The sequence below is a fragment of the Myotis davidii genome, unplaced genomic scaffold (genome assembly GCF_000327345.1).
Source record: "Myotis davidii unplaced genomic scaffold, ASM32734v1 scaffold363, whole genome shotgun sequence".
Lineage (NCBI taxonomy): Eukaryota > Metazoa > Chordata > Mammalia > Chiroptera > Vespertilionidae > Myotis > Myotis davidii.
This window is the reverse complement of record NW_006294069.1, coordinates 236,251-257,223: the sequence shown is the minus strand read 5'-3', so window position 1 is coordinate 257,223 and position 20,973 is coordinate 236,251. Positions and strand designations below refer to the sequence as shown.

The 20,973-nt window shown below is 37.2% G+C and overlaps 1 protein-coding gene and 1 long non-coding RNA gene across 5 annotated transcripts in view; both read right to left on the bottom strand.

The window, feature by feature from the left end:
* Nucleotides 1–20,973, bottom strand: part of NLK (nemo-like kinase) — a 133,545-nt gene that overhangs the window by 26,139 nt on the left and 86,433 nt on the right. For all 4 annotated transcript variants that reach the window (XR_001514599.1, XR_001514600.1, XM_015566713.1 and 1 more), the window contains exons 4-5: nucleotides 3,706–3,812; nucleotides 2,204–2,289 (exon numbers count right to left, since the gene is read on the bottom strand). Coding sequence is in view for 2 of the 4 variants with exons in the window: in XM_015566713.1 (XP_015422199.1) it covers nucleotides 2,204–2,289; nucleotides 3,706–3,812 (193 nt within the window). In the remaining 2 variants the exon portion in view is untranslated. The remainder of the gene's footprint in view (nucleotides 1–2,203; nucleotides 2,290–3,705; nucleotides 3,813–20,973) is intronic.
* The window catches only part of LOC107183805, a 25,456-nt gene continuing 8,856 nt past the window's right edge, over nucleotides 4,374–20,973 (bottom strand). Inside the window, exons 2-3 of the long non-coding RNA XR_001514601.1 lie at nucleotides 6,282–6,585; nucleotides 4,374–4,484 (exon numbers count right to left, since the gene is read on the bottom strand). This is a non-coding gene — a long non-coding RNA (uncharacterized LOC107183805). The remainder of the gene's footprint in view (nucleotides 4,485–6,281; nucleotides 6,586–20,973) is intronic.

Below are 20,973 nucleotides of genomic sequence, written 5' to 3'. Positions count from 1 at the left end.
ATCTTTTGTTAAAAACATCAGTCTGGAGCCCTAGCCAGTGTGGCTCAGTTGGTTGGGCGTTGTCCTGTGCACTGAGAGGTGGCCAGTTCGATTCCTGGTCAGGGCACATGTCCGGGTTTCAGACTCGCTCCCCAGTAGAGGGTGTGCAAGAGGCAGTCAATCAATGTTTTGCTCTCACATTTCACTTTCACATCGTTCTCTCTTTTCTTCCTCTCCCTTCCTCCCTCTCTAAAAATCAATAAAAAAACTTTTAAAAAATAAAAGAAATATTTTACCATAATATTATTGATGAATTTGTACATTTGAGGAGAGCCTGCATTCTACTCTGGCTTTTAAAAGTAGGCCACTGAGAGAAGTCAAGGGAGCAGAGAAAAATTTTAATTTGTGTTGTTTATTCATAAATGACATTTTCCTTTAGTTACTTATTCATGTAGCCAGAGGTTACAACATCATAACAATTTAGAAAATGAACCTCAAGCAGTTAATGGCATCAAGCATGACAGAGTCAACATAAAATGCTTTGTGAAGTTCTCCCAACAGAAACTGAAATAAGAAACTGGCTAAGTTGTCATAAAACTGATTTGGTCTGAATAGAACAAAGAATTCCTGACTATAAGGTTTTAAATTATATGGGTTATGGGGATAGGTGGCAGGGGAATGAACCCAATGACCTATGATGGAATATTTACTTCAAGGGATTTTGGGAATAATTAATTTCTTTGTGGAAACAAAGGACTAAACTACAACATTAGCTGGTTTCAGAGAAAATATGAAAAATACGTTTTTAAGCTAGGGTCAAAACAGGAACAAAGTTCTGGAAACTGTATGAAGGAAAAATTTTTATTCAAAAGCAGCATAACACACCAGCTTTTAAAGAAAACTGGCCTACAGTTGAAAGATAGCACTTAAATAAAAAGTGAAATTCATTTATATATTTGGTTTTAATATTTAGTTTATCTATTCCTCCGCTAAACAATAATGACAGTCTGGATTACTTTTATTTTTAACTTGGGAATCTGTACCTCTTAATACCCTTCACCTTTTTCACCCATCTCCCCTCTGTTGATTAAAGTAGAAAACATTCTTTTAAAAAAATATATTTTATTGATTTTTTACAAAGAGGAAGGGAGAGAGATAGAGATTTAGAAACATCCATGAGAGAGAAACATTGATCAGCTGCCTCTTGGACATCTCCTACTGGGGATGTGCCCGCAACCCAGGTACATGCCCTTGACCAGATTCGAACCTGGGACCTTTCAGTCCACAGGCCGATGCTCTATCCACTGAGCCAAACCGGTTTCGGCGATTAAAGTAGAAAACATTTAAAAAAATTTTTTTTCATATATATCAGCAAAAATGTTAATATTTTATATTTATTGTAGGTGAAGCACCATAAATACTGTAGTTACTCATAAAATAAGTGGAATTTTAATTTTCTCACACAGAGATGGCACAGTTCCAGGAAGGCCCTTATCTGTAATTCCTATGATGGGGAAAAATATGGTGGATCTCTTGCTTTTTAGGAGTTTTGCTAATATATATCTCTATTAGTGGTGGGGAAATGCACATATGTGGGTTCTGTGAGTCATTCTAACAAAAGACATGGGGGAGGGGTGATAAGTAAAACTGAAATTAACATATGAAAATTTGGGGCTACTAACTATAATTAGTCCCATAAGCAATTCTCCTTCAGAAGAGAATACGGTATATTAATAAATACTTGACCCCTTTCTAGCTTAGTATTTTCGCTTTTAAATGCTTCCACTTTCCTACTTTGCTACCTCTAACAGCATATAAAAATGTTAGCTGTGTAAAAACACAGTCTTCTTAAAAAAGTCATACTTCATTTTCATATAAATAGAACCTTACTGGTATTTCGATATTTCCTCCGATATATACTTCCTTTAACAATGGAATAATCTGAAAAGAAATTACCTCTATTATTGTTTTTTAGTCCCACTATAATTCCAATTTCAGGTTTTCCAAAACATATGCAAAATATCATGAAGAAACCATGAGGCAATACTATAAATTAGTTACTACGGCCATGACTAGTGATATCACTAGAGAAAACTGGGTTCTTTAATTTTTGGTTAAGTGATGAAAATAAAAATAAGGATTTCTTTCAGAAAAACGTGTTTTTCTTAAACCTGCCTTGACATTCTGATTTTTTCTCAGATACTGAAATAAATGGAAAAGCTACCTTTAGAACACAGTTGCTGTTCACAAGGAGATTCCCTGGCTTAATGTCTCGATGTAAAATGCCAGCTGAATGAAGATATTTCAAACCTGAAATAACAAGCAGATTTAATTGCAGATATTTAATTCCTTTTACTCAACCATTGATCTGGGGAAAACCATAGAAACAGAGAATACAGGATTTTAAATGGTTCCCTAACTAAATGCTTAGTGATCATGATTAAAAAGCTTGACTTAGTCTTAGCTCAAAAAAAATATAATTTTGCTACAGTAAAATAAAGTGTCATCAAAGGTTTACATAATCTAGAGATAATTTAAAAGATTATTTAGGTTTGTGGATAGATAAGCTTTTCTGGCCTTAATGCTGACCAATATCCTTAAGTTACTCATAAGTGTGGCTACTGGAGCTCTGCTATTAATGACCCTCAACCTGTGATTCCGAGCATGCTCCAACAAAATACTTCCCATCTGCCAATAGGGAGTCTTTCCCAGGACAGATGCAACAAAATTCAGAAACTTGCCCATGTTTGTTGGCAGTATTTTCTACCTCGGAGAATCCAGAGGGTAATTAACTACACTTTAAAAGACAGGGAGCTTTAGCACTGCCAGACAAAGGTCATAGCTTTAAGGCTGTCCTTTGAGTAAAATACAGCAAATCACATTTTTTACAAGTATAACAAAGATCCAATATCTTCCCTCTCCCCCCACTGCTGAATAGCAACACACAACTACAGAAGGTTTTAATACTGTGATTAAAGTAGAAAATAGTTTTAATATTGTGCATATGTTTTCATCCTTTTGGCTGATGCTTTTCAATCTTTATAAAGAATGTCTTAATTCTATGAATCTTGACAGTGGGAGGTGGGGGAGTATTTTTCTAGGTCAGAAAGCTGTGTCAGCTTTAAACAATTCTCAATTTGTAATAGCAAAAATTCTGAAGGACACACCTGATGGCCAGAGAAAATTCCAACACTGTCAGCCCAAATCGTTTCTCTATCAAGTCCTTGCTCTTTAATAAGCCAGAATGGAGAATTATTTAGCTGGCTGTTTCTATCAGTCTTCTCCATGCTTTCACTTTAATAATCATTTTGTTTTCCTAGAGTTGGACTCAGTCAACACTCTGATCAGGACCACCTAATAATGGCTTGAAGAAAGGACGACATCCATAGGGAACACAATGACTTTTCAATTTATCGGTAGTCATCTCCTACTAAACCACTGCTGCTTAACAAACCATCCTGCTTATTCACCTGTATAGATTGACCTACTCAACTGCCTAATAAATTAGGACACTCTACTCCATTATTAAAAATAAAAACCATTTGGCTATCCTTAAAAGCCTCTTATTTAATATCAAGTATAAAGATTATTAAATATACCTTGGTCAAAAGGAAAAAAGTATTTAGGAAAAAAGAAAGCCTTGGAAAGTCAGATTAAAGTTCAAATGAAAAGTAAAACATTTCATTTACAGTGACACTATCTTTTTCTTCATGAAGAAAATCTTACCTCGCAAAATCTGATAAAGAAAAACTTTGACATGATCTGAGCTGAGTGGTTGAGGAGACACGATAATTTTATGTAGGTCACTCTGCATCAATTCTGTGACAACATATCTTGAGGCATTAAGTTAAGGAGAGTTCAGAGAATTCAGCCCCCAATGCCCTCAAAGTGGGCTCTAGGTCAAAGGAATAACTTCTATTTTTAAGGCTAATAAAAGCGTAGGAAAAGAAAGCTTCTAGACAGCATATTAGAGGTGAGAACCCAGCCTTCAGAAGACATTGCAAAATTTTAAGAATTTACTGTTTAAAAGTTAGCAGAACAACCAAGTGACGTCCCTATAATCAGCATTATAAAAAAGAAAAATAAGGGTAAACATTTTTAAATGATAGCCAGGCCAGGAAGAGTGTGAAGACCAGACTTAGAGTCTATTTCAAATGAGAGAGTTGGTGGTCTCACCCTAGGTCACCATGGCACCAATGGAAAAGATGATGACCTACTTATCAACTGTTATTGTTAAGTATAGTACTCCTAAAAATGTGTAAAATGGTTAGTTCAAATTGAAGTTGTCATGTAATCTTAACAAATTCTCTTATTTAATTTTTATATATTTATATCTTCCTCATTAAAATTTTAAGCTTCCCATGCTTTATATTCTGTTATATTCTCAGTTTAATTTTTATATATTTATATCTTCCTCATTAAATTTTAAGCTTCCCATGCTTTATATTGTTATATTCTCAGGGTTTTGCTCAATGAACACACAGCAGATGATCCAAGGTGGGGGCCTGTGGAGCAATGGAGATGTGGAATTCAGAGCTCTTGCAAAGGTAAGGTCTTTTGGTATATCTAGAACAGAACAGATTCATGTCTTAGCCTGCCTGCAGTTGAGAACTCATTTTGAGTTTTTTGATTTAAGTAAAATCATGCATCACTTATTGATGGGGATACGTTCTAAGAAAGGCATTATTAAGCGATTTCGTCCTTGTGCGAGCATCATAGAGTGTACTTACACAAACCTAGATGGAATAGCCTCCTACATACCTAGACTATATGGGATAGCCTACTGCTCCTAGGCTACAAACCTTTACAGCATGTACCGAATACTGTTGGCAACTGTCACACAATGGTAAGTATTTGTGTATTTAAACAGAGAAAGGGTACAGTAAAAATATGGTATAAAACAGTGATGGCGGACCTTTTGAGCTCGGCGTGTCAGCATTTTGAAAAACCCTAACTTAACTCTGGTGCCATGTCACATAGAGAAATTTTTTGATATTTGCAACCATAGTAAAACAAAGACATATTTTTGATATTTATATTATATATTTAAATGCCATTTAACAAAGAAATCAACCAAAAAAATGAGTTCGCATGTCACCTCTGACATGCACGTCATAGGCTCGCCATCACTGGTATAAAAGATAAAAAAAAATGGTACACCTGCATAGGACATGCATGGAGGCTGCAGGACTGCTCTGGGTGAGTCAGTGATGAGTCAATGGGAAGGCCTAGGACATCATGGACACTAAGGCTACACTAAATTTACCAAAAAATATTTTTCTTTCTTCAATAATAAATTAACCTTAGCCTACTATAACTTTTTACTTTATAAACTTAATTTTTTTAAGCTTTTCACCTCTATTGTAACAACACTTAGCTTAAAACACGAACACATTGTACAGCTGCACCAAATATTTTTTCTTTGTATTAGACTAGAGGCCCAGTGCACGACATTTGTGCACTGGGGCAGGGAGGGGTCCCTCAGCCCGGCCTGTGCCCTCTTGCAGTCTGGGACCTCTTGCTTCTCACTGTCTGCCTGCTCTCTGCTTCTTACTGGGAGGGCACTGACCACTAGGGGGCAGCTGCTGCATTGAGCATCTGCCCCTGGTGGTCAGTGCGCATAATAGCGACCAGTCGATCTGCCGTTTGGTCAATTTGCATATTAGGGTTATATTATATAGAATAAGCTCTTCTATTTAAAATTTTTAAATTTTTTTAAAAACAAAGACATGAACACACATTAGCCTAGACCAGTGGTTGGCAAACTGCAGCTCGCAAGCCACATGTGGCTCTTTGGCCCCTTGAATGTGGCTCTTCCACAAAATACCAACTTCTGTACATGGGCCATGAAGTTTCAATCGCAGTGTACATGCATGCCCGCATGTGGTATTTTGTGGAAGAGCCACACTCAAGGGGCCAAAGAGCCGCATGTGGCTTGTGAGCTGCAGTTTGCCGACCACTGGCATAGACCTATATTGATCAGAATAATTGATATCACTATTTCCCACTCTATACCGTATCTCATTGAAAACTCTTCAGGGGCAGTAACATGCATGAAGCTGTCATCTCCTTTGATAACACTGTCTTCTAAAATAACTACTGAAGGACTGCCTGAGGCTCTTCTTGAGAAAGTGTCACTCGGTTCAGAACTATGTCCATGGTGGTTTGCTTGATTGCTTTTTTCTATCATAGATTTGCTTATAAGCTGTATTTCTTCTGGCAAGTAATTTTCCTCCTCAATCACTTATCTAGAATTTTCAAAAATTCTTCACCTGTCTTCACATCAGCATTTGCAGACTCACCAATCACTTTGACAAGATGTAATGAATAACAATTCTTTAATCACTTAAACCACCCAGAGTTAGCAGTAAATTCAACACTGTAGTCAAGTTCAGCCTTTTCTTTCAACATCGCAAACAAACTTTTTGCTTTGGCCATGATTGTTATGGGGTTTGTAGGGATATGCTTCTGTGTTGGTCATCAATCTAGGTCATTAGAAGTTTCTCCATGTTTGATATAGGCTCCTCTCAACTTTTTGTTAGTCTTGATGCCTTCAATGAAGCAGATCCTTCAACACTTCCATCACTTTGTTCTTCAAGATCGTACCTATGGTGGAATGGGGCATGCTTGACTGACCAATAACCTTCCTCATTTTCCACCTTTGTAGTCCTGAGTCACTTTTATTTCATATCCAGGTCAATAATTCAACATAGTCTGTTACTAGCAACATTAGCAGGTTTTGTATGTTTAGGGGCCATGATGAATAAAACAACACAATATTAAATCAAGCACAAGAGAAAATGGTGCAATCAAAAGACATGGTAAACATGAGATGTATGAGGCTGCTGGCATAATATGGCCAACTTTTCAAAATTATTTTTTTTTATAAGTAGAAAGAATACACTCTAAAACAATGATAAAAACATAGTAAAAACATAAACCAGTAACACAATTGTTTATTATCAAGTATTATGTACTATAAATAATTGCACATGCTATGCTTTTATATGACTGGCAGTGCAGTAGGTTGGTCTATGAGTATGAGAGAAAAAAAGGAAAAGAGTGTGAATGTGTGTGTGTGTGTGTGTGAGAGAGAGAGAGAGAGAGAGAGAGAGAGAGAGAGAGAGAGAGAGAGAGAGAGAGAGAGAGAGAGAGAGAGAGAGAGAGAGAGAGAGAGAGAGAGAGAGAGAGAGAAAGAGAGAGAGAAAGAGAGAGAATTGTTCTTGTCCTTTACTCAATTTTCTACTGGGGTGATAATTTTTATTTGTAAGAGTGCTTTACAAATTAAGGATATTAACCCCGTAATGAAAAAAATTTCCTACTAGCATCTTAATCATAGGATAGAGCCAGGAAAAAACTTCTATTTGTACCATTAAGCCTTAATCAGAAGTACCAATATTCTTGAGTTGGTTCCAGGAATCTCAAGTGACAAAGACAAAGAAACATTACACAAGGAAAAAACAAAGCAGCAAAACAAAACCAGAAACACTTCACAACTGCCATCACCGTATTGTGTTGTCACTTGAGGTTTTATTCAGGGGAAAAAAAAATCCTAAATAGAGAATGAAGCACTGTGGAATGTCAGTCATGTCTGCTGGGTTAATTGACAATTTTTTGTTCCTGCCAGGATTGAAAAGTTCTTGCATTGAAGTGAAGAGCAGGTTCTATTCTATTCTGTCTCCCATATCCACAAAACTGGCAGCCAACTTATGATGCCAGAATATTTACTGTCAGTAGACACATTTGGTATGCATGCAAGCGGCAGAGAGAAAACACCTTAATTTTCAAGTTATCAGGTTGCATTCATAGTGCTGGTACTGGAAAAATCTTGTTTTGATGTATAAAAGAAACACACTGATACAAGAACCAAAAACAGAGAATAAGTATAAAATAATGTCATATGCTTTCTTCTGACAGTGACTACATTCTCAAAGAAAGGGAAAAAAGACAACATTGTCTGGCTGGCATGATCCTGTTTAACCAGATATTTTAAAAATAATTAATCATTTCAGAAAAGAATGCTTACATTTCATTTGCCATTTTTTACAAAACATTATTTCCAGATCAGGGTGTTGTTGACCTACTGGATTTGAAGGGACAATATGGGACCACTTTTGACCAACAAAAATAATAATTTCATATGGTTCAACCTAACACAAAGTATTACCAGATAGCAAAAAATTGAAAAGCAAAGTGTTCAAAATGAATATAGAGCATGATAAGTCAATTCTTATTCATTAAGACCACATACATAAGTACGTAATTTCTCTCACAAAAAAACCTTATTTTATTTCCCAAAATATAAACCAGCAGGTATTCCCTCTGCTAAATACAAATGACTAGATCACCATGTCTCTGTGCTCAGGATTAGTGAACTTGAAAAACCTTTCATTCAACTTCCTGTTATAATATTTAAGAAAGGAGAGTTTAAGAGTGCTACTTTCATATCTCTGCTTTTTGAGATGATAGACTAGGTGAGAAAAGAATGGGGGTCAGTTAATAAACTCTTATTTTAACCAGAAAGTCTATGGCAAAACCACAAAGAGCCCCTGCCTATCTTTACCATTTTAAAAATAATTGTCTTTAATTTGTATTTGTATTAATTTCAGAGAGGAAGGGAAAGGAAGAGATAGAAACATCAATGATGAGAATCATTGATTGGCTGACTCCTGCACGCCCTCTACTGGGGATCGAGCCCACAACCAGGGCATGTGCCCTGACTGGGAATTGAACCGTAACCTCCTGGTTCATAGGTTGACGCTCATTCTCTGAGTCAAACAGGCCAGGCTACACTTATCATTTGGTTTACCTTTGTGCAGATATTCTTTCCCCTCCACTAGTATCTTTTAAATATAACAGACTGAAGTATTTTAAATGTATAATTTTTACAAACTGATTAAAATAGCCACTCAGCAGAGATTATGTTTTGTCAAGTTTTAGTTGGAAATATATTTTTCACTCCTCAAGTAAAGCAGTTTTTTCTTCACAGAAAACAAGTCAACAACCAGGCTGACCTTTTACAAATTTATTTCTCTGGAAAATACAATTCCTGAATGTGAAGACTTAACAATGTAGGTGCAGAAATTTAGAAGCCACACATATCACTTTATAATAAGGTTTCTGCTTTGCTCTAGCAGAAATCCTCTGAAGTCTCAATCCCCAGCATAATGTCTCCCAGATGTCTCAACTAGTTGCCATGCCAACAAAAGCAGCTTAAATTAAATGAGGGCCTGAAAAGGCACCTGCATCACTCCAGGTCTGTTGCACATTAAATAAAGCTCTCTTGACAGGGACTCAGAGGTGCCATTAACTTGAACAGCAGCTATCTGATTATTGTTTCTGAGTAATTTAATGAGGGTCTCCAAACAAGAGTAAAAACAGGGTGCTCTTTCTCTTTTCCTGTCCTTCTAAATGGGACAGCCTCGCCGGCAGCTGGTGCACCGGCTGGGTCAATGACTTTGCCATGGCTTTTTAAGTTACCACTGGGCAAAGAAAAAACACAGGACCTAAGTTAGGCTTTCAGGAGAATATTAACAAATTAACCATTTTTCCCTATTAAAACTCATCATTAAAAAATGACCATAAAAAACACACTGTACATGGTATGCCAACCTCAGAGCGATTTAACAGCTCTACTATAATAAATTGCTGCTGATTGCAGCAATTAGTTAAGTAGCTCTATGAAATATGAATTTCAAAATGTACTAATTTGCTTCAGGAAAGTGAGTGATGCAAATGAATGATGCAAATGAACAATTATAATGTATGGGTGGGGGCATGGCAGCTCTGATACCTCAGGTGCCTAAGAAAAACAGTGTTTCTGTGTTGTTTTATAGTTAATTTTTCTAGGTAATATTGACCTTTTAGAAGCTTCTTTAAAAGAGGGTAGAAAATAGTCCTTTTTCTGTTTTCTCAAATATTATTAATTACTAGGGAATATCACTTAATGAAAAACACAAACTTAGGGTAGAGTTGGGTGATTTACCCAAGGTCACATTCCCAGTCTGTAAAAAGCCAGGACTACCTGGCTAGTGTGGTTCAGTGGTTGAGCATCGACCTACGAACCAGGAGGTCAAGGATGGATTCCGAGTCAGGGCACATGCCTGGGTTTCAGGCTGGGTCCCCAGTGGGGGGCGTGCAGGAGGCAGCTGATCAATAATTCTCTTTCATCACTGATGTCTCTCTCTCTCTCTCCCTCCCTCTCTGAAATTAAAAAAAAATTAAGCAAACAAACAAACTAATAAATAAAAGCCAGGACTACCTTAGGTTTCCTGACTGCTACTCTAGTTGTTTCCCATAGAAGCTGGCCTACCAGTCCCATTTTTTTTTTTTAACCAAATAACATAACAGTATGGAGATTACTTTGAAATGAAGAGCTGAATTACTTTTAATTATGTAATATGAGAAGAAAATGAAAAAGGAAGCTAACTTTTTGTTGAAGCTACTATGTGACTAATCCTCACATAATACCTAATTTGGAACTCTCCACTGTTGGTAGAGGTTAAGCTGCTGACACAGATCTTGGACTTAAACCTAGGTTGTAAAGATTCTGAGGTTTGACCCTTTCCATGAAATTTTGCCTCACTTTGTTTACTATTAAAAGAGAAAATGAAATTCATGAGGCTGACATTATTTCCTGTTATAAAAACCAGGTTTCAAGGAAAAAAATCAGAAGTTCAACATTTCATTACATGAGGCAGCTTTCAGCATTTCTCCTTTGTCATGTGTTTTCAAATGGGAAGTCACTCTGTTCTTTCTTCAACAAATACTCTGAATAGCAGACACTGTTCTAGGCACTGGAAATGCACTGCCCTCAATGAGTTTATAGCCTAACAAGGGAGATGAACAATTAAACAAGCAATTACAATACAACCATTCCAAGACTACAACAATGTGCCCTGGCTGGTTAGCTCAGTTGGTTAGAGCATCGTCCCAATACAACAGGTTGCGGGTTTGATCCCGTCAGGGCACATACAAGAATCAACCAATCAAGGAATAAATAAGTGGAACAACAAATAGATGTGTTGTTCTCTCTCTCAAAGCAATAAATAAAAAAATTAAAAAAAAAAAGATTACAACGTTATGGTTAACCTCATATAGCCCCTTAGGTATTGCTTTGGAATTGAATATGTAAGACCTGCCACCAGAAATAAAATTAAAAAAGAAGCACAACCAAAACATATTACTTTAAAGAGACAAATCTCTAAGTTATTAGAATTGCTAAATTCCAGTAAATAGAGATTTAACCCTTTAGTAAAACATCTTAAGAAACAATAATGATTTCTTCAACTTTTACTGAATTTCTAAATTATATGTATGTTCTAATGAGCAATTTACTTATATCTATAAAAACACATACATACTTACATTTGGTTTTCTAAAATGGTTCACCTTAAATTTTAAAAAACATACACGAGAAATAATAAAAAAGGCAATTAACATTTACTGAGATCTCACTATGTGCTAGGCACTTTCCAAGCACTTTATATAAATTATCTCACCGAATTCTCAGAAGTGGCAGGTTATTTGAAGGAAATAATTGTCCTCATTTTGAGTATCAATAATTATTTTATTTATTTATTTAATCCTCACCTGATGATATTTTTTCCATTGATTTTTAGAGAATGTAGGATACTAAAATTATGGAAGCACATCACCACTAATGAGTTATAAATCCAACCTCGATGACATTACATTCTTTAAAATAAGGCACCAATATTTACTGTAAAATAATGCTCACCAGAGTTGGTGCATAGTGCCCAAATACAATATGCAGGACACCTGCTAGACTCCTACAAAGGTTGCTGAGGAAGAAAATGTGTTCATGGACAGAGTTTGAAAGAGGAAAAAGCAAAAATAAGGACTCTTCTGAGGAGAGATGAGGTGGGAATATATTAGATAGACCAGAAAGGCAGAGAAACCAGAGGGGTATTTAGTGTAACTGTACAGTTTTGTACAATTTTCTTTGATGCAAAAAAGAATTATGGGCTAGAAATGCAGGTAGGAAACTAACCTAGAGCCTGGTAGCAAACTACAACTTAATGGTAAGCTTCCCCTGACCTCTTTCTCCAATTTAAACCAATCTGTACTGTGATCAATATCTGTTCGGACCCACCTCTATGATGATGCATCTATTTTAGGAAGTAATCTAAGAATGCATGATCATCAACCTCTGCCACAAAGCCTGACTACTCCAGCTGTCAAAGGTAATTCTGCACAAAAGCTACACCATCACCAGAGAAACAAATGCTGACACCAAATTCTGACCTTCAATTATGAGTAAAATGATTGAGTCCTTTTCTATTTTTAGAAAGTCATGATTACTCAAGCAGTCTCAGAGGCTGTAGGACTGGTGCCAACTGCATCTTTGTTTAATCATCATCATTAGCATCAATAAATACTGACTGGGTACCAAGTGGGTGTACAGAGCATGCTAACTCGGTGACAACACAGGAAAAAGATGGATGAATGCAAGACAACATTCAAAAGGTTAGAAAAGACTGAGATTGATATGTAAGAATCAAATACAGAAAATAAGCAAAAAGATTTCAATGTATATCGCCATAGAAGTTTGACCAAGAAGAAAAATAGCTGGTATTTACTGAGTTTTCTGTTAGGCAATCCAGCTTTAAATGTATTTAGCTTCATCTACTCCTAATTACTCTAAGAAGTAAATCCTATTATGATTGCCACTATGCAAACTAGTGAAGAGGTTTAGAGAGGCGAAGGAACTAGCCAAAGATCACAGCTAGTATTCTGCAGAAATGGCGGCAGAGCCCAGGCTCTGTTCTTAATCCGTGCTCTGTCTTTCAAAAGATTAATTAAACACCTGAAAAAGGTGAACGAAATAATTCTACTTCAGAAGAGAGAAGGCCAGGAAGCTGATTTTACAATGAGGAGTTAAATGGATTTAGGCAGTGAAAGGCAGGGGAGTGTAGGTTTTGGAATCACACACGAGGTTAGAATCTTGACTCTGCCACTTACTAGCTTGATGACATTAGCAAGTTAGATGTTGTATGTGAATCACATACAAACGTCACACATATATGGTGAACAGGGCTTCCATGGTAGCTGCTATCATCATTGTTATTGGAGGGAGGAAGGATAGTAAGTTTATAAAACATCAAAATGCTAGGCACTGTGCCAAATGTCCTACACACATTAATTAATTTATTCCTTGTAACAGTTCTTTGAGGGAAAATATTATCACTGAGGAAACTGAGGCTCAGGGAAGAGCATCAAATAACTTTTTCAAGGTAAAAAAACTAGTAAGTTGGGGGTGGTGAGAGGGGATTCACAGTTGAACTCAGGACTGCCCGATATCCAAGTCCATGCCTTACACATACTATTCTTTTATTTTTTTAATATATATTTTGAAACTGACCATTCTTATTTCTTCCCAACACTTCTTCCTTCCTCCCAGGAAAAAGCTAAAATAATGTAAGTAAAAAGAAACACAAAACAGGTAACTAATTTAATAAGTTCTTTTAAGTTCCTGATCTTAAAAGGAAAGATCAGGCAATCTCAAAAGGATATCGCTGCTGAAGAGGACAATTTTATTCACTTACTAATGGGATCTCATGTGGTTTATTGGCACCAACCAACAGTATGTCCATGATAGTCACATTCCTTCATGAGGACAAAGAACTCTTTTCTTAGACGAGTGCATAATATTTTTGAAAGAGACCTAGAGTTGGTCTTGGACAGACTGGAAACTCAAGGGAGCAAATAAAAGTGCTAATCTCTATGCGATCTCTGTAAACCTCCACACAGGGGTCCCCTGGTTTTGGTAAAGGGCTGCTAGTAATCTTTTTTTTTTTGTCACATGATCTCACTCATTTATGGATAATAAAGACCAGTATAAACTTATGAACAAAAATAGATACCGAGGCAGAACTGCCTCGAACAAACTGTCAAACTACAGCGGGATGGCCGGGGAGGGTTGGGGGGCTGAGGAGGTGGGGGTAAGAGATCAACAGAAGGACTTGCATGCATGCATATAAGCATAACCCAAGGCTGCTAGTAATCTTAAGTCTTGAGCCCAGGGTGGTGAAAATTAGCTATCAGATTGGTATTCTATAACTGATTAGTATTTTATATTTTCAAAACAACAAAAATACACATATGCAAAACAAAACTTCGCTTGGCGGAAGAATGACATACTTCCTTTGGAAAAATGCCACTTTGACCCAATCCTATTTTCTACCATCTGACTCTCTTGGCAACTCTAATGGATATAACAAGGATAGGAAAAGACTATCAATTAAACACATAATTATTAAACCCATCACCAACTGTACAATTCAGTGTTCTTAATATTTAATAATGACATTCATACAGTATTCAGAGAACAAACTGACATAATAAGTACTGTATAAATAAATGTACTCTTGCTAAAATACAGGTTTGTGTTAGTGTGCTGTAGGTCTATTAAGTTCCCTAAAGTACTGCTCTCAAATAAATTGAGTTGGTAGCAGGAGACTCAGCTGGTCTATGAAGTGGCTAAAAGCCCCACTGTTTCCACATATCCTCCAATTAAGGCAGGTCTAATATATTTAGTGGCTTCTGAAACCTCTGGGTCTCCACGTAACACATGCTTCCTGGTGTCTACCGATCTCAAAAAATAAAGTCAGAACAGTGGGATATAACAAAAAGATCAAATAAATACTCCTAGGAGTGTTCTTAAACTCTCACACCCGTATTAAGTATGTCAAGAGGCTAATAATCGGAAGGTTAACCAGAAGGTTAAGCAGTTCAGGAGAATGATAATGGGGCTATGAGTCTTTTCAGCAGCTCAAGTTAGGTGAGGCTTTGTTGTTATTCAATGTTACCCTCTAATAGTTGGGAGGCCTGACAGCATTTCATTCCCACCAGCTGGGAAGTTTTAGAAAGATATTTATTTTCAATGGAGAGGTGAAAAGATTAGATTCAAGTATTAGAATTTTTTGGCCTCACCCGGAACACAGGTGTTTCAAAGAGCTGGTGTGAATAAGTTGTTCCAGCTATGTATAGCGACTCTCTTCGAAGCACAGTGAAAAGAATTCCAACCGTGAGTTGGACTTTAAAACAACCTCAGGATTTGCTAATACACTAAACCCTAAGTAATCTTTATGCAACCAGGAAGGGACCACTACTGGGGGATGTGACTGCTACTATGGGGCTTGAAAGGGGAGTGGTTTTTGGGATGGCAGGCTGAAGGAGGAAATTATGTATACTCTTTTAATAAGAAAGGTTTGGTAAAGGTAATGAAAAGCTTGGAGGTGCTAACAAGTTGTGTATTACATATATTTTCTGGGAAGAGGAGACCAGGTAAGGGAATATGAAATGCTGAGTTAACAACCCATTCCTCATTAGCAGTTTACATCTTGGTATTTTCTCATTTTGTTTTTTTAAATCCTCTCTATGTAATAACCCATTCCTCATTAAGAGTTCATATCTTATGTTGTGTTTGTGTTTTAATATATTTTTATTGATTTCAGAGAAGAAGGGAGAGGGAGAGAGAGAGAAACATCGATAAGAGAGAAAAAAAAATCATTGATCAGCTGCCTCCTACACAGCCCCCACTAGGGATAGAGCCTGCATCCTGGGCATGTGCCCTTGATCAGGAATCAAACCTGGGACCCTTCAGTCTGCAGGCCAACACTCTATCCACTGAGCCAAAGTGGTGAGGGCTGTGTGTGTGTTTTTTAAATCCCCTCTATAAACAGGCTAGGCTTGTTACTGATAGGCCATTCTGAAAATCCAATTGTTTATGATGAAGTCTAATGACATCTGTTGGTGAGTTTGACATGCTCTGTATCAGAAAGTTCATAGGAATTCCTATTGTCTATGCTTCACTAAGCTCTACATCGATCAGTTTCTATCTATCTATCTATCTATCTATCTATCTATCTATCTATCTATCTATCTATCATCTTTCTATTCCAGTTCAAGCCTCAAAATATTAGTAAGTCTATTAGTAAGTACAATTATTATTCTCATTTTATTTACCAGGGAACTGAACCAAGATCACACAGGTAGTAAGAGACAAAGTTGGGATTCAAATCTAGGCAGTCTGGTTCTCGGTTCCACTGTAACAGATTTTGTTTTCATTACCTCAAGCTAGAAGAATATGCAGGCTAGGTAGGCCCTGAATCAATTATAAGGATTTTGAAATAAAGAGGATGAGGATTTAGTTCCTGTCTCATGATGTCATAGTAAATCACTAAACTCAATACTACTGTCAAGCAGCAAAAATAAGGGATAGTGAGAGTATGGCAGGCAGAAGGAATGGAGAAGGAGACTGATTTTACACTGCTAATGCATGATACCAAGAACATGTATTGGAGGAGCCACCAAGGCTTTGTAAGGAGAAAAAAGGGAGATGCTTGTCAGTTACCTAACGGAACAACCCTCTAAGACAGGGATTTTCAACCAGTGTGCTGCAAGAGGCACGCTGGTGTTCCATAAGAATTTTTAAAACATGCAATACCTGACTATGTATTTCCCTTAGATTTTCAAATAAAAAATAACGACAACAGCCAACACAACAATAACTGTCTAGTGTGAATGAATCAAAATTATACCTATTTTTTGACAGATGGGCAAAAAAATATTTTTTGGTGTGCCACAGAATTTTAGTAATTAGTTTATGTGTGCCATGAGATGACAAAGGTTGAAAATTGCTGCACTAAGAATATGCATTGAAGGCCAATTTTCCACACTCCCATGCTTAAGCTTGCAAACCAGTCTATGACTTAGATCGTTCCCATCCTCTCAGACAAAAGGGAAAGAATAAAACTGATACATTACAGCTAGTTAATCAGAACTGGAGGAATTTATAAACTACTAGAGGCCCAACACACGAAATTTGGACCCTAGGCCTAACCTGTGACCAGGGCCATCTTCCCCGGCAGACGCGCCCCCCCCCACCCCCCCCAGGTTCCCAGTTTTCCATCTGGCCATCGGAGCCTGCGGGCTGAGGGGAGAAGCCAAGAGGTTGGCTGTTCCGCCCACTCGCCAGGCCTGCCCCCCACCAGGGGAGGGACTGAGAGGTGGTCAGTGCACCTCATAGTGACTGGTCGAGTGGTTGTTCTGCCGTTATGGTCACTGGGCTTTTATTATATAGGATTAGGAATAAATGCTTACTATTGATAAGGTGCTTTCTAATAAGAAAGCACTGCTAAATAAGTACTTTAATAACAATATTCGTGTGACAATCTGTGATAGGGTCTTATGTAAAAAAGCTACTATCAGGTTCAAAAGCTCACCATCTGGAGTTTAGAACTATAGCAGGCTGCTTTGCCTGCTCAATGAAACTGAAGTTTCAACACATTTAATGTTCTATGTGCAATGAGCAACTGATATATGAAACACTATTAATGTGTTAAAACTTCCATATAGCCGAACCGGTTTGGCTCAGTGGATAGAGCATCGGCCTGCGGACTCAGGGGTCCCAGGTCGATTCCGGTCAAGGGCATGTACCTTGGTTGCGGGCACATCCCCACTGCGGGGCGTGCAGGAGGCAGCTGATCGGTCTCTATCGATGTTTCTGGCTCTCTATCCTTCTCCCTTCTTCTCTGTAAAAAATCAATAAAATATATTTAAAAAAAACAAAACAAAACAAAAAAACTTCCATATAGCAAAATAGGGTATTTAACTGATTTAGCTTAGAAGAAAATGAAGAGCCTGTTGTATTTGAATTATTTCCTACAGAATAAATATGGGAAGTTTTGAAAACACAATTTTAATTCCTAAATAGTTTTTACTGACTTCAGATAATGAAAACTGATTCATTCTTTCTTTCATTTAATCTTGGACAGAAACCAACACTAAGCCAGATTATGAAAAAGAAATCTTGCAATATTAAGTATTTATTAAGTAGGTGCCCATATAGGTCAACAGTTTTACAATCTCTCTTTTTTTTTTTTAAGTCTTCATCTTCGTGTGATACATGTTTGAATAAATATGAGTTAGGTGATTTTTCCAAAAGGACACAGTGAATTGTAGTAAGCAGATCCTTAAGTCTGGCTCCCCAAGATGTAGATTCTCTTACATGAAAAGTCCAAGAATGGCAGTTAAAACATGCTTAACCCCCGAAAAAGCATTAATTCTGAAATCCTGCCATTCCTGTTTGAAAGAAGAAAATCTCACAACTATAAATATTTGAGATTTAATAGTATCTCTTTCCTCACATTTTTTGTTGTTGTTGTTCCAAAAATCTGGTCCACTGGGAAGGGAAATTTCAACCTAGATCTCAGATATGTAACTGCCTTTGAAATAAAAATGAGGGCATTAAATAGCATGGATAATGAAAATCTGGTTTATGGATATTGTTGATTTCAAACAATGCTTTCCACGTGAAAGAAAAACAGCAATGCATCAGAGAGAATTGCTTTCTCTTGTAACAAATGGTTAGCCCTAAATCTCATCATCTTCTTTGCAACAAAAACCATGGGCGCCTTTGCAGCTAGAAAAAAATCCATGTGTGCTTCAATTAGAATCAATGACCTTTTCTGAAGCATGCCTGTGCTTTTCTATAGCAATCAATGCAATGAAAGGTCACATTGTTAAAATGTTTGAATACAACAATCTCTTTCCCAGGCAAAGGCAAATTCCCTTTTCTTTTCAAGGTAAAAATTAAAAAATTAAAACTACCTTTAATTTGAAATTTAAAACTGACTAAAAAAAAATCAATTCTACACCAGAAAAAAACTGGAAAGCTATCATTCCATATACTCTGACATAGCCCAGGAGGTTCTGTTGGCTGAGTCCTTGTCACTAAGGCTATAAACACACATGTAAAAAATAGAAAGAGCATTCTACAGAAAATGATGTTATTTCAAACCTTACCTCTTCTTCTCCAAGTACCCTGGAGGAAGCAAGGGCAAGCTCTGTGTCTGTCAAATGTAGATGGGAGAGCCTGGTGACTACTAATCTCCCACCATCATAACCATCCAAAGTAAATGCACATATACACAAACCCAAGGAAGGAAGAGAAATCAAATGAAATGACTGGAATAGTCACTAGTTTTTTTTTCTGAACATTAAAAAAAAAAGCTATTTGAAAGAAGAGCCTCTACCTAGTTTAGAAACATTTTACTTCTCTAATTTTTTTTAAATTCATAAAAAGAAGAGGCAAATTCTCCAATCACCTCTTAATCCATTCAAAGGATAAAGAATGTACAAGTCATATAAACTGCATCATGCTTCTTTTTGCCAATACAACAAATCTTAACACGTTCTCCAATAGACAACGATCCCTCAAATTAGACCCACTCACCCTTTCTTATCGGTGAAAAACTTAATTCTGTGTCCAGACAACCTGGTTTCAAATGTCCTTCTGCCCAACAGAATTTGAAAGCAATTTACTCCAGTCTGTTCTATTGTAAAGCTGCAAGAATGGTGTCATTAAAACCAAGAGTAGATTACTATCAGTGGTATAAACAACCACAAACAGCAGTCTGAAGGAAGGACAAACCTCTCAATATGCCAAGCTATTGATACTTCCTTACCTTACCTAGCCATCACCAGTGAAGTTAATCTTTGCCGAAGGTTTTTTTAAAAATATATTTTATTGATTTTTTACAGAGAGGAAGGGAGAGGGATAGAGAGGTAGAAACATCGATGAGAGAGAAATATCGACCAGCTGCCTCCTGCACACCCCACACTGGGGATGTGCCCGCAACCAAGGTACATGCCCTTGACCAGAATCGAACCTGGGACCCCTGAGTCCGCAGGCTGACGCTTAATGCACTGAGCCAAACCGGCTAGAGCTTTTGGAAGATTTTTAAAGACAGAGTTATTAAAGGAACAGTTATGAAGGGCAGAGAGGATTCAAAATATACAGAGAACAAAAACTTAGAAGAAGAATGAATCTAGGAGAGGAATATCAGAATTGTTTCTGAGTACTTTTTTTGTTAATTCTCACCCGATATTTTCCCATTGATATTTTTAAAGAGAGAATGGAAAGGAGCAGGAAAGACAGAGAGAAACATTGATGTGAGAGACACACCGATTGGTTGCCCCCTGCATGGGCCCTGATCAGGGCTGGGGAATCAAGCCTGAAACCAGTATGTGCCCTTGACTGGAATCGAACCCAGGATCCTTCAGTCTGTTTGGGCCAAACAGGCTAGGTCTGTTTCTGAGTACTTTTTATGGCAGTTAGGAAGAGACAAAACAAACTGGTGGTCCATTTTAAGGGATCTGCTTTCTCTGTCCAGATATTATGTTGTTATATGTCAATTATATCTCAATAAAGCTGAAAAAAGATATCAGATCTGCCATAGTGCCTTATTCATTTGTTCACAGTCCCCACTTTGTAACATTTATGGAATGAATGTTCTATTATGCATGGACCCACCAAGAGAAATCAGATGCTACCTAAAATTTTATGGAAAAATAAGAATACAACTGTAAATATTGAAGATATATTTATTTGCCCGGCTGACATGGCTCAGTGGTTAAGTGTCAATCTATGAACCAGGAGGTCCCTGTCTGGACACATCCCTGTGCTGCATGCTTCATTCCCAGTAGGGGGTGTGCCATATAAAGAAAATATATTTATTCTACTTATAGGTAATTGATCTCTATGGATTGATATAGGAAGGACTATTAAAATATCTTATTCTGTGAAAATTTTAAGTTCAGATCAGTCTCCCAAACTCCTTTTTTTAGGGGGAGAAGAGGAGAGAGGAATTTTTCTACTTAAGAAAAACTGGTTAATATCTCTATTGTAAAACTGATTTACTTGGTATTATAATTATTTAAAAATTATCAACTATCTCCACTGAATCATGAACTTAATAACAGCAATGGCCCTCACCGGTTTGGCTCAGTGGATAGAGCATTGGCCTGCAGACTGAAGGGTCCTGGGCTCGATTCCAGTCAAGGGCATGTACCTTAGTTGTGGGCTCGATCCCCAGTAGGGGGTATGCAGGAGGCAGATGATTGATGTTTCTCTCTCATCGATATTTCTAACTTTATCCCTTTCCCCGCCTTTCTGTAAAAATCAAT